General features: G+C 45.3%; 1 protein-coding gene across 6 annotated transcripts in view; it reads right to left on the bottom strand.

Annotated features, from left to right (window-relative positions):
• Positions 1 to 11,533, bottom strand: part of CCDC13 (coiled-coil domain containing 13) — a 54,841-nt gene extending 43,308 nt beyond the window's left edge. For 2 of the 6 annotated variants that reach the window (XM_049629895.1, XM_049629896.1), the window contains exon 1: positions 11,187 to 11,533. Coding sequence is in view for 3 of the 6 variants with exons in the window: in XM_049629892.1 (XP_049485849.1) it covers positions 6,353 to 6,409 (57 nt within the window). In the remaining 3 variants the exon portion in view is untranslated. Of the gene's footprint in view, positions 1 to 6,352; positions 7,252 to 11,186 lie in introns of those variants that run through there. The other 4 variants (XM_049629892.1, XM_049629893.1, XM_049629894.1 and 1 more) reach the window with 4 other exon arrangements.
• Between the last annotated feature and the right edge of the window lie 677 nt (positions 11,534 to 12,210).

Below are 12,210 nucleotides of genomic sequence, written 5' to 3'. Positions count from 1 at the left end.
ATAACTATAACTATAACTATAACTATAACTATAACTATAACTATAACAACTATATCACTCTGCCCTGTTAGAGGAATTAACTCAGCAAGTCTGGGTTGTCCACACCCTGCACACTCCAAAGGAAGGTTTGGCCCTTGACCTGCTCTGAAGGAGGTAACCTCTAAGTCTTAGGTATATCCTGCCTGACAATAAAGCCTTTCTTTACCTGGGCTTGGGCCACTCAAGGTGGTCTATGCTAACAATGTGATTTTATGATGGAGACCTTGTGCCATGCCCTATCAGCTTTACCTCTGGAAGGGTGGGAAATTGAATGACTAAGGTCAGTCATGTATGCAGTCAGCCATGCGTGTGTGACTGACCCCCAGTAAAACCCTGGACCCCAAGGCTTGGGTGAGTTTCCCTGGCTCGCAATGCTCCATGCATGTTATCATGCATTGTGGCTGGGAGAAGCAAGCACTGTTTCCGAGATGCCACTGGGAGAGGACAACTGGAAGCTTGTGCCTTGTGTCTCCTGGACTCTGCCCAATGTGCCTTTTTCCTTTGCTGATTTTAATCTGTGCTCTTTCATCAGAATTAACTGTATACCAGCTTTGCTGAGTTCTGTGAGTGCTTCTATCAAATCGTGGAAGCTCAGGATAGTCTTGGGGACCCTCAAACTACAGGAACCCCTGGACACCTCTGCTGAATGTGTGACAGCCATAGATAAGCCTCTGCTCAGACTTCATTAAACAAGCAGACAAGCAAAAGGGTTTTTACAGGGGACTCAGTCACACAGGCACGGCTGACTGCACAGCTGACCATAGTCACTCAATTCCCCATTCCATCTTTTGGGACACCTAGGGATATAATGTAACTTAACAATCAGACTCAATGTTATATAAACGGGAAAATCAGACTTTTTCTGTAAAGGGCCAGATAGTAAATATTTTAGGCTTTGTGGGCCATATGGTTTCTGTTACAAGTATATTCTGCTGTTGTAATGGAAAGCAGCAATAGACAAGACAGAAATGAGTGGGTGTGGCTGTGTTCCAATAAAACTTTATTACAAAAATAGGCAGTGAGCTGGATTTGGACTGTGCGCCTTAGTTTGCCAACGCAATTTAGGGGAATTTCACCTGAAAAAGTGCCTAGAGATTCAAGAAAACCCTATTGAGCCTATTATTTGAAAATATAACTGGAGAGTTTAAAACTAAGTTTATCCTGTGATCCCCTATTTTTTGTAGATTATAAGAAGGGACCATCATATACTTCATTTTCCAAATTGGGTCACCTTGGAGAGTGAAAGGAAGAGCTATTAATAATCATTCTGGGTCAACAGCAACTTGGAAAAGCAACTTGGAGGCTGTGACTAGCATATAAAACAGCGGTTCCCACCCCTGCTACACACTGAAAACACCCGGAGCTTTTAAGATACTGGTGCCTGGGTCCCCCACCCAGGGATCCTGATGTCATTGGTCAGGGTACAGCCTGGATGTTGGACACTGCTGGTCTGGGCTACCGTACAAGTAGCTTGGCCCAAGCTGAGACAGCACCTGAGTTTCAGGGTGAACTTGGTCTATCCCAGCTGTGTGAGTTAGAAAGTTTCTAGGGGCACCTGGGTGGCTCAGTTGGTTAAGCGTCTGACTTCGGCTCAGGTCATGATCATGGTCCATGAGTTCGAGCCCCGTGTCGGGCTCTGTGCTGACAGCTCAGAGCCTGGAGCCTGCTTCGGATTCTGTGCCTCCCTCTCTCTCTGACCCTCCCCCCATTCATGCTCTGTCTCTCTCTGTCTCAAAAATAAATAAACATTAAAAAAAAAAAGAAAGAAAGTTTCTAGACCTCTTTGGGCCTCAATCCCTCTTCAGTAAGCAGGAGATGAGAAGGAGACCATAGATGTGCTGTAAGGGGCAAATGCAAATTGGGTGGTGGTGCATGAAGGTACTTTGTCAGCTATGCATGGTAGGAACAAAATACTATTTTTTCTCCCTTTCTGGTGGTCTGTCTTGGGGAATCCCTTCCTCCTTCTCTTGCCCCACATACAGAGGCTTCCAGGCCCTCACAGTGATTCTTGTGACCCATTAGCAGAAAGCCTTCTCGGGCTACTGGGCCCACAGTGACCCAGCCCCATGACATAGCTCCCTCTAGCCTCCACAGCCACTCCTTCACATCACAAGGTCACCTCCTCTGCACCTTATCTCCTGCCCGCTCATCCCAATATTCCCCTGGTGCCTCCCCATCTCTCTGGCTGCCTGCCTCCCACCTTCCCTGGGCCTTGTCTGGGTACTTCTAACCTATACTGCACCTGATCATTTGGGATCTTTTTAAACCAGATCTGAGTGGCTCCTGCCTTTCCAAGACCCGGCCAGGACTCATGGAGGGCACTCTGGCTGGTCTGAGAGCTGCATCCACCCCACATTTTTCTTTAACTTGCTCAGAATGCTCCGTGAGGATTTGAATTTGTTGTCAACATTCAAACATCTGTAGGGGCACCTGGGTGGCTCAGTCGGTTAAGCGTCCGACTTCGGCTCAGGTCATGATCTCGCGGTCTGTGAGTTTGAGCCCTCTGTGCTGACCACTCAGAGCCTGGAGCCTGTTTCAGATTCTGTGTCTCCCTCTCTCTCTGACCCTCCCCCATTCATGCTCTGTCTCTCTCTGTCTCAAAAATAAATAAACGTTAAAAAAAAATAAAAAACATTCAAACATCTGTAGATTTCAAGTAAATCCAGATTTCCAGCTTCTTTTTGACAAGTTTACAGGTTTGGCCGTGCTGGGTCCCTAGCCTTACATGGACAGCAGCTTCTTAGCAGAAGGAGTTCCCTCCGGGCAGGCTATGCTCTTTCCACTCAACACCATCCCTACCACTCCCAGATGCTGCAGCCGGCACATCCACATCGGCTGTCTGGTATCGTTGCTTGTAAATGCTGTTCTTTCTCTCACACCTGCTGGATTCACTCACTTTCATTTCCCATCAGTCCTTGCAGATGTTTGGTTTTGTAACTCCTCCCAGTGCTCAAGCCTGGAGGCATCTCACAGGCTTGTTTCAGCCACTCTACCTTCCTGGGATGCCTTCCTCCCCAGGCTCTTCCCTCCTCGCCTCTCCTCCTTCCCCAAAACTCCTGTTTAGCTTGAAGATTCCCCTGGGGACACTCTGTAGACTCCTAGAATCCCTTGGGCATCCCTTGATCACTAAATTTACCTTAATGTATTATAATTATCTATGGCTTTGTTTCTATTCCTTTTACTAAGAGGACTCTTAAGGGCAGGGATCTTAGGTCTTATTTCCTAATTTTCAGCATCTTTCCCAGAATGGGCCTTCAATTAATATTTTAGAATTGTCACTGAATATAGCAGGTGCTCAAAGATGAAAGAAAAAAAATGGATGAATGATACAGAGAGCAAACTGGTAGTTGCCAAAGAGGAGGGGGTGGGAGACGGGTAAAATGGGGGAACGGGAGTGGGAGTTACCGGCTTCTAGTTATAGAATGAATACGTCACAGGATGAAAGGCACAGCACAGAGAATATAGTCAATGGTACTGCAACATTGCTGTAGGTGACAGATGGTGGCTACCCTCATTGTGGTGAGTACAGCATAACATAGAGATGTGGAATCACTATATTGTACACCTGAAACTATTGAAACATTGTGTGTAAACTCTACTTCAATTAAAAAAAATTTTTTTTTAATGTTTATTTATTTTTGAGAGACAGAGCACAAGCAAGGGCGGGGCAGAGAGAGAGGGAAACACAGAATCCGAAGCAGGCTCCAGGCTCTGAGCTGTCAGCACAGAGCCCGATGCGGGGCTTAAACCCATGAACCATGTGATCATGACCTGAGCCAAAGTCAGACGCTTAACCTGAGCCACCCAGGTGCCCCTACTTCAATTTTTTTTATATAAAAAAACTTAAAAAATGAATGAGTAAATAAATGAATAAAGAATAACTTGTAGGGGCGCCTGGGTGGCTCAGTCGGTTGAGCATCCGACTTCGGCTCAGGTCATGATCTCATGGGATGATAATCGTTATATACTTCACAGGGTGGCTGTGGGGATTAAATGAGAGAATGCATGGAAAGTGTGTATTACAGTGCCTGGCATGTGACCACTCCTGACAGTTTATCTATTATCATCTTTCTCATCATATGAGATGGGGTGTCCTCAACCCAGTCAAGTCTGTGGGAGACAGACAGCACGTCTGCACCAACGGGGCACCTTTGGTCTACATCAGCCGCCAGGGCATTAGCATCTGCTCTGTCAGGGATTTGGATGTCGTTGGTCTGGGCTGTGGCCTGGGCATCTGTCTATTTTTATTTATATTTTAAATTTTATTTATTTTTTTGCATCTATTTTTAAAGTGTCCCAGGTGAGTCTAATGATGAGTGAGGCCTGAGAATAAGGGGGGCAGGTGCTCTGAGAGGCTGGGAAAACCTGCAGGAGAGGGAGGCACTGAGTCAGCCTGAAGTTGAGTGCTAAAGAATCTGGCTCCAGTGGAAGAAGAGGGCGCCAGGGGTGGGGGGCAGAGGGCTGTCCTCTCAAAAGAAGAGCATTTGCAGAGAGAATGTGATGAGTGTGGGGAACTGAGAAAGGCTCAGGACGGACAGAGGGCAGCGCAGAGGTTTGGGGAGGGACTGGAAAGAAGGCCTTATCTGGCTCACCTAAGGAGCCTGAACTTCAACCTGAAGATGATGGGGATGTTTAGAGGATGCACACAGGATCGCACTTGCATTTTGTGAAGCTGGAGACAAAGGGGCCTAGTTGGGAGGATGCTTCCGGGAAGGAACGTGGTCCTAAATCAAGGCTGCGGCAGTGGGGATGGAGAATGGGGAACGGGAATGATGCCAAAATGGAAGAAATGTGAGGCAAGTGTGCAGGAGAGGAGAGGGGAGTCTAGAAGGTTTGGGTTTGAGTGGCTGGGGAGATGGTTATTCCAGGCAGAGGAGTTTTCCAAGCTGCTGGCAAGCCCAGTGCCAGGCACTGCTGAGTTTGAGACTCCCTAGGCTTTCCACATGGAGATGCTGGGTGGGCCTGGGGCTCGGAAGGGCAGCCTGACCTGGGGCCTCAGGTGGCCAAGACTGGGGTGTGGACAAAGCACTATGGGGAAAGGGTGAGCAGGAGGCTAGGTAGGAGGTGGGAGAGAGAAGGGGAAGATGGAGGAAGAAAAGATGCTGGGAGCAGATAAGAGGTGAGCAGATATTACTAGGCAGAGAGGGGAACAGATGGGTGAGTCTGAAGAAGAGGCAGGGTGGACTGATCAGGGCGGAGGTTGGGGTGGCAGGAAGCTGCAGACAGGGGCAACTGAAGGGTGGATGCCAGGAACCTTCTGAGATGGGCCCCGACCACGTTCTTCTTTCCCTTCCTAAACAATTTAATTGCAAATCAAGGTAGACCCTTGGCCAAAGACAACATGGATCTAAGCAGGGGATGCTGATTCCCAGGAAACAGAAAGGAAAACTTTTACTTTTGAAAAACAAAAGAAGTAATGCTAAAGCTAAGTTTTTCAAAACACCTGTTGGCCCTGCCTGATTCCTGACTACTTCATGACAGTGTGGTTGGTGTATATTAAAAGCAGGAACAAAGATATGCCTGCCGTTTATATTTCGGGGGGGGGGGTCCACATGAAAGACTGGAAGACTTTCTGTCACCTTCCACCTACCCTCACGGTATAGAAACTGTCATGTTCATCTCTGAATCTTGTCTCTGCAGCACAAGCCAGCATGGGTATGCAGTGGGTGCTAAATGAACATTTATGCCATGAATGAATAAAGGAACCACAGCAGCAATTTCAGCTTTAGAGCAAACAGCACTAAAGACACTCAACTTGATTTCCTTTGCTCGTGTAGGATGTGGGTCAGAAGATCATTTGGCAAATGTTTATTGGCATATGAATAGCTCTCTCCTCATGGAGTTTCTAGTCTGGTGGAGGAGACAGACATTGATCAAATGATCACATAGTGATGTTCTGAAGGAGATACATAGTGCTGATAGCCTCTATCAGAGAGTTTGATGTAGCCTGGGGGAATCCAGGAGAGCAATCCCAAGGAAGTGAGCTGCGACCGGAAGTACGAGTAGGAGTTAAGTAGAGGAAGAGCATTTGGGACAGAGGCACAGCATGTGTGAAGGCTCTGTGGCAAAATGAAAAATGGCAGTGCCTCTAATGATCAGTGCCCTCTACTCCCCCTGCATAGGTAATCCATCAGCAAATTCTCTTGGTCTACATTCAGAATATACCCAGAATCTGAACACTTCCCACCTCTTGATCCTTACTGTAGCCTCCTAATTCATGTCCATACATCTGCCCTTGCCCTCCACCCCATGGTCTTTTCTCAACACATCAGCCAGAGAAACCCTGTTAGTAGGTAAGTCGGACCATGCTCACCTCAGCATAAAAACAGGGCCCAGTGTAATCTGGTTCCTCTTGCAAACCATCTTTCATTATCAAGAATGCATCAAACTCACAGACTTCCACGCTGGCTGTTCCTCTGCTGAAATGTTCTTCCCAGCATATTTACATTTAGTTCCAGGATTTTTGTTGTTTTTGTTGATTCTTTGGGATTATCTACATAGACAATCAGGTCATCTGAGAACAAGACAGTTTTATTTCTTCCTTTTCAACCTGTAATGGTTACTTTTCCTCTCTCATTGCCAGACAAGTAGACAGGTGTCTACTCAAAGGGGATGTTTTCAGGGAGACCTTCCTTGACCACCCTACCTAATAATGCATTCCCTTCCCTTGCTTCCACCCCTTGAACTCCCTCTCCCCTGCCCAGATTTATTTTTCTCCATCACACTTCTCACCATCTGATATACAGAACATTTTACCTACTTATCACCTATGTTCTCCAACTAGCTTGTAAGCTAAGAGTGTACATTTTAATCTATTTTGTTCATTACTGTACTGCAGACCTGTAACGGTATTTAGCACACAGTAGGTGCTCAGTAAATATTTCTGGAACAAATGAATGAATTTGACCTCCCTTAGTCCAACCATCTTTGGTAACCAGCTGCTGTATCTGTGAATATGCTACTCGCATGTAATTGTAACAAATGTTTAGAAAGCATTTCTTTAAAATCCATCTTAATAACATTTGTGCCTTCTACATGTGGTGCTCTGAGGGCATGACCAGTCGTCTTGCTACTTGCTCTGGACTTGAATAGAAGCAAAGGTGCGGAGGGTTTCAAAAGTTAAAGCTGAGCAGAAACTTCTGACATGTAAAGAGTTTTAGAAGTTATCATTCCTATCCTCACAATAAGAAAAAGATCTAAACTAAAAATCAACAACTGGAACTCAGTGGAACTTAGAATCCTTAGACAATTGAGGTCACAGGGCAAAGTACTGCCCTGAATATTGGAGAGTCAGGTGAATACAGAGAATCACAGTTTACTGGAGCAGAAGTCTGCAGCTAGAGTCAATATGGGTAGAAACACTAATCTCTAACTGATGAATTGCTGACGACCCTGTGTGGCTTAGGTTGCGGTTTTAAAACTCCTCGGGGTTCAGCCCTCATAGTTTTGTGATTTTTATCTCCAGGAACCCTACCAGATTCTCACTACGAAAAACAGAGGGAAATCTGCTCCTGTTTCTGACAACGGAAGAGGAAAAGTAACAATTAAAGATTGGAAAGAAAAAAATAAAACTGTCTTCTTCTCAGATGACATGATTGTTTATGTAGAAAATCTCAGAGAATCAACAACAAAAACAAAATCCTGGAACCAATAAGCAATTATAGCAAGGTCGTGGGACAGAGGTTAATATACAACAGTCGATTGTTTTTCTACCTACCAGCAAAGAGCAACTAGAAATTGAAATTTAAATGCAACACCATCTACATTCACATTAAACCATGGAGCTACTTGAGTATACATCTAACACGTATATGTAAATATGTAGATGTACATAAATGTATGTATATAAAAAATATATGTATATAAGTATATGTAAAAAATCTGGGGGTGCCTGGGTGGCTTGGTCGGTTATGCGTCCGACTTCAGCCCAGGTCATGATCTCACGGTCCGTGAGTTCGAGCCCCGCGTCGGGCTCTGTGCTGACAGCTCAGAGCCTGGAGCCTGTTTCAGATTCTGTATCTCCCTCTCTCTCTCTGCCCCTCCCCTGTTCATGCTCTGTCTCTCTCTGTCTCAAAAATAAATAAACGTTAAAAAAAATTTTTTAACAAAAAAAAAAAAGAAAAGAAAAATCTATATGAGGAAAACTAGAAAACTCTGATGAAAAGAAATCAAAGAAGAACTAAATAAATATTCCATGTTCATGGACAGGAAGACTCAATACTGTTAATAATGTCAATTCTTCCCAACTTGATCTGTAGTTGCACTATAGGTCCCAATCAAAACCCCAGCAAGCTAATTTGTGGATACTAACAAAGTGACTCTAAAGTTTATATGAAAAGGCCTAGAATAGCCAACACAATATTGAAGGAGAAGAACAAAACTGGAGGACTAATGCTACCCAACTTTAAGACTTCCTATAAAGCTATAGAAATTAAAACAGTGTGGTATTGGGGAAAGAACACACAAATAGATCAATGGAACAGAACGTAGAGAGCCCAGAAATAGACCCAGACAAACAGATTCAACTGATCTTTGAAATGAAGCAAAGGAAATTCAAGAAAGAAAAAAGCCTTTTTAACAAATGGCGTTGGAACCACTGGACATCATGTGCAACAAAATAAATCTAGACACAGACCTTACACCTTGCACAAAATTACATCAAAATGGGTCATAGACCTAAATGTAAAATGTAAATGTAAAACTAAAAAACCACTAGAAGATCATATAGGAAAAAAATCTAGATGGTCTTGGGTTTGGCAATGAGTTCTAAGATACGATACCAAAAGCACGATCCATGAAAGAAAAAAAACTGATAAGTTGGACTTCATTAAAATTAAAAACTTCTGAAAAAAAAAATTAAAAACTTCTGCTCTGCAAAAGACGCTGTTAAGAGAATGAAAAGACAAGCCACAGTCTGGAAGAAAAACTTTGACTGCAGAACACATATCTGATAAGGGACTGTATCCAAAATATACAAAAGAACTCTTGAATTCAACAATATGACAACCCAATCAAAAAGGGAGCAAAAGATCTGAACATACATTTCACCAAAGAAGATATATAGATGGCAAATAAGCATATGAAAAGATGATCAGTATCATATGTCATTAGGGAATTGCAAATTAAAACAACAATGTGAGGGGCGCCTGGGTGGCGCAGTCGGTTAAGCGTCCGACTTCAGCCAGGTCACGATCTCGCGGTCCGTGAGTTCGAGCCCCGCGTCGGGCTCTGGGCTGATGGCCCGGAGCCTGGAGCCTGTTTCCGATTCTGTGTCTCCCTCTCTCTCTGCCCCTCCCCCGTTCATGCTCTGTCTCTCTCTGTCCCAAAAATAAATAAAAAATGTTGAAAAAAAAAAAAACAAAAAAAAACAACAATGTGATACTACACATCTATTAGAATGGCTAAAATCCAAAACACTGACAACAGTAAATGTTGGTAAGGATATGAAGCAGCAGAAAATCTTATTCATTGCTGGTGGGAACACAAAATGGTACAGCTATTTTGGAAGACAGTTTGGCAGTTTCTTGCAAAGCCAACCATGTCGTACCAAATGATCCAACAATCATTATTTACCCAAATGATTTGAAAACTTGTGTCTACACGAAAACCTGTAAGTGAATATTTATAGTAGCTTTATGCGTAATTACCTAAAATAAAGAGCAACCAAGATATCCTTCAATATGTGAATAAACAAACTGGTACAACTATACAAGGCAATGCTATTTAGGGATGAAAAGAAATGAGTTATCAAGCCATGAAAAAAACATGAAGGAAAGTTAAATGCATATTGCTAAGTGAAGAAGCCAGTGTGGAAAGGCTACATTCTGTATGATTCCAACTGTATGACATTCTAAAAAAGGCAAAACTGTAGAGAAGTAAAAAGATCAGTGGTTGCCAGGGGTTGGGGAGAGGGGAGGAGGGATGAACAGTGGAGTACAGGGGGTTTCCGGGGGAGTGAAACTTTTCTGTAGGATACTTTAATGGTGGATACATGATATTATGCATTTGGCAAAATCCATAGAACTGTACAACACACACACACACACACACAACCCATTAATGTAAACCATGGACTTTTTAACTTAATAATAACAGATAGCTTTATCAGTGGTAACAACTAATATGCAACACCAATGCAAGATGTTAATAGTGGGGAAAGGGAGGAGGAGTATATAGGAACTCTCTGTATTTTCTGTTCAGTGTTTCTGTAAATCTAAAACTGTTCTAAGAAATAAAGCCTATTAATTAGTTTTTGTTTTTGTTTTTAAGTTAGGGCTAAGTCTACATGGAAGGAAGTCTGGCTCAGGAAAGACTGGGAGCCAAGGGCTGGGGAGAGTGGCACCCACCCATTACTCTACTTTCTGTAGCAAAGCAAAGATCCCAGAGGACAGAGACCAGTGACGAAGGGCTGAGGCCCCTTCCAGGCATGAGCCTCCTCTGGCCCTACCAGACTCCGTCTCGCCCCCCACCCCCCCACCCCGCCTTTATTATGTTAGCCTAGTGTATTCCTAGCAACAGCCTAGGTTCCTGGGGGTGGAGAGGAGAAGCCCAAGAGATTGGGCGCCCTGTACACCGACTGTCTCAGGTAGCATCAATGCAGGGGTCGGTTTGAGGTGGGGTGGGGTGCAAATGTCTGGTTCCCCGGGCGGGAGTCCCGCTCTGAGGGGACTCTCTCGTCGGCTCGGCCCCCGTGGCGGGGGGGGGGGGGGGGGCTGGCCCTGACTCGGGAATATGCTGGAAGTGGATGCCACCAAGTCGCGTAGTTCCCATTCCGCCTCTCGGTACTCGTGCGGCAGGGCTCCGTAGCAGATACCAGGACAGTGCGCTGGTCAGACGGACCTGGGCCGGACTTCTGACCATGCCACCTGCTGTGTGACTGCGGGCAGGTGACCCACCCTCCGAACCTCACTAACCCCTGTACTGCATGGGAACTACGTGTCTGCCTGGAGAGAGAAGAGGGCTGTATGTGGAGACTCACAGAATGAAGTGGGGCGAGACCTCGCCCGCCACGCGTGCAGGGAGGGTCAGGCCAGGGGCAGGTCAGGGCGCCCGGGCGAGCGCGTGCGCTCCGGCGCGGGTCCGGACCCCCCAGTGGCTGTGGGCTCCCCCGGCTTCTGCCTGGGACTTCCGTCCTTCCCCACACTTACAGCGGTCACTGCGCTCCTCACTTTTAGGGCCGCAGCGGCTCGGTCTCTTCTGGACGCCTGCACGCGCTGCCCCGACAACCGTCACCAGGGAAACCAGAAACGCTCTATGAGTGACGTCACCACGTGTCTACGGAGGCCGAGCGGGCGCCCGGAGCTGGAAAAGTGAAGAAAAGCGTAGGTGGGGCGGGTTGAAGCAGTTTGGGGGAAAGAGCGGTGGGCTGGGTGGGAAGAGGCTTCCTGTGCCTGAGACTTTAAAGTTGCCTCAGTCGTCCGATTCTGGAAGGTAGGTTTTAAAAGTTTCGTGGGCCAAGCATTCTACGCAGAGATACACAGCCCTGCAGGAGAGTTGAAAACTGAATGGCCCACCACGAAATTTGACACGTTCACAATGTCTTTGGAAAATGCTGGGGAGGGGCACTTGGGTGGCCCAGTCGGTTAAGCGTCTGACTTAGGTTCAGGTCATGATCTCACAGTTGGTGACTTCCAGCCCCGCATCAGGCTCTGTGCTGACAGTTTGGGGAGCCTGGAGCCTGTGTCTTCGGATTTTGTGTCTCTCACTCTCTCTGCCCCTCTCCGCTCACACTCTGGTTCTCTCTTTCAAAAATAAATAAACATTAAAAAAGAAAAAAAATGTGGGGGAAAATTGTGTTGTGGTAGTGAAAAAAGCGGGACGCAGAATAGTAATTGCTAAATAAACTTGTGTTTTTTTCAAACACAAACAAGTCTGGGAGGAATATATAGAAATGTTTTTTAAAAATGGTTATTTTTGGGTGGTGAAATTACAATGCTGTTTTTATTTTTGCACCTTTGGGCATATTAAAAATAATGAATATGGTCTATTTTCATCGTGGAAAAACACTTGTTTTTGTTTTTTTTTAAGTCACTGCCCAATATAAGTCGCTACTATATTCAGGACTATATGCAAGTGGGAGGCAAATTTATATGAAAGAAGATTCAAGGATGCTTTCCAAATATTTATTCAGGCCTTTATAATTCGAAAATCTTCAGACATGTCATAGTTGCT

The sequence above is a fragment of the Panthera uncia genome, chromosome C2 (assembly GCF_023721935.1).
Source record: "Panthera uncia isolate 11264 chromosome C2, Puncia_PCG_1.0, whole genome shotgun sequence".
NCBI lineage: Eukaryota > Metazoa > Chordata > Mammalia > Carnivora > Felidae > Panthera > Panthera uncia.
This window is presented reverse-complemented; position numbering and strand designations above follow the sequence as displayed.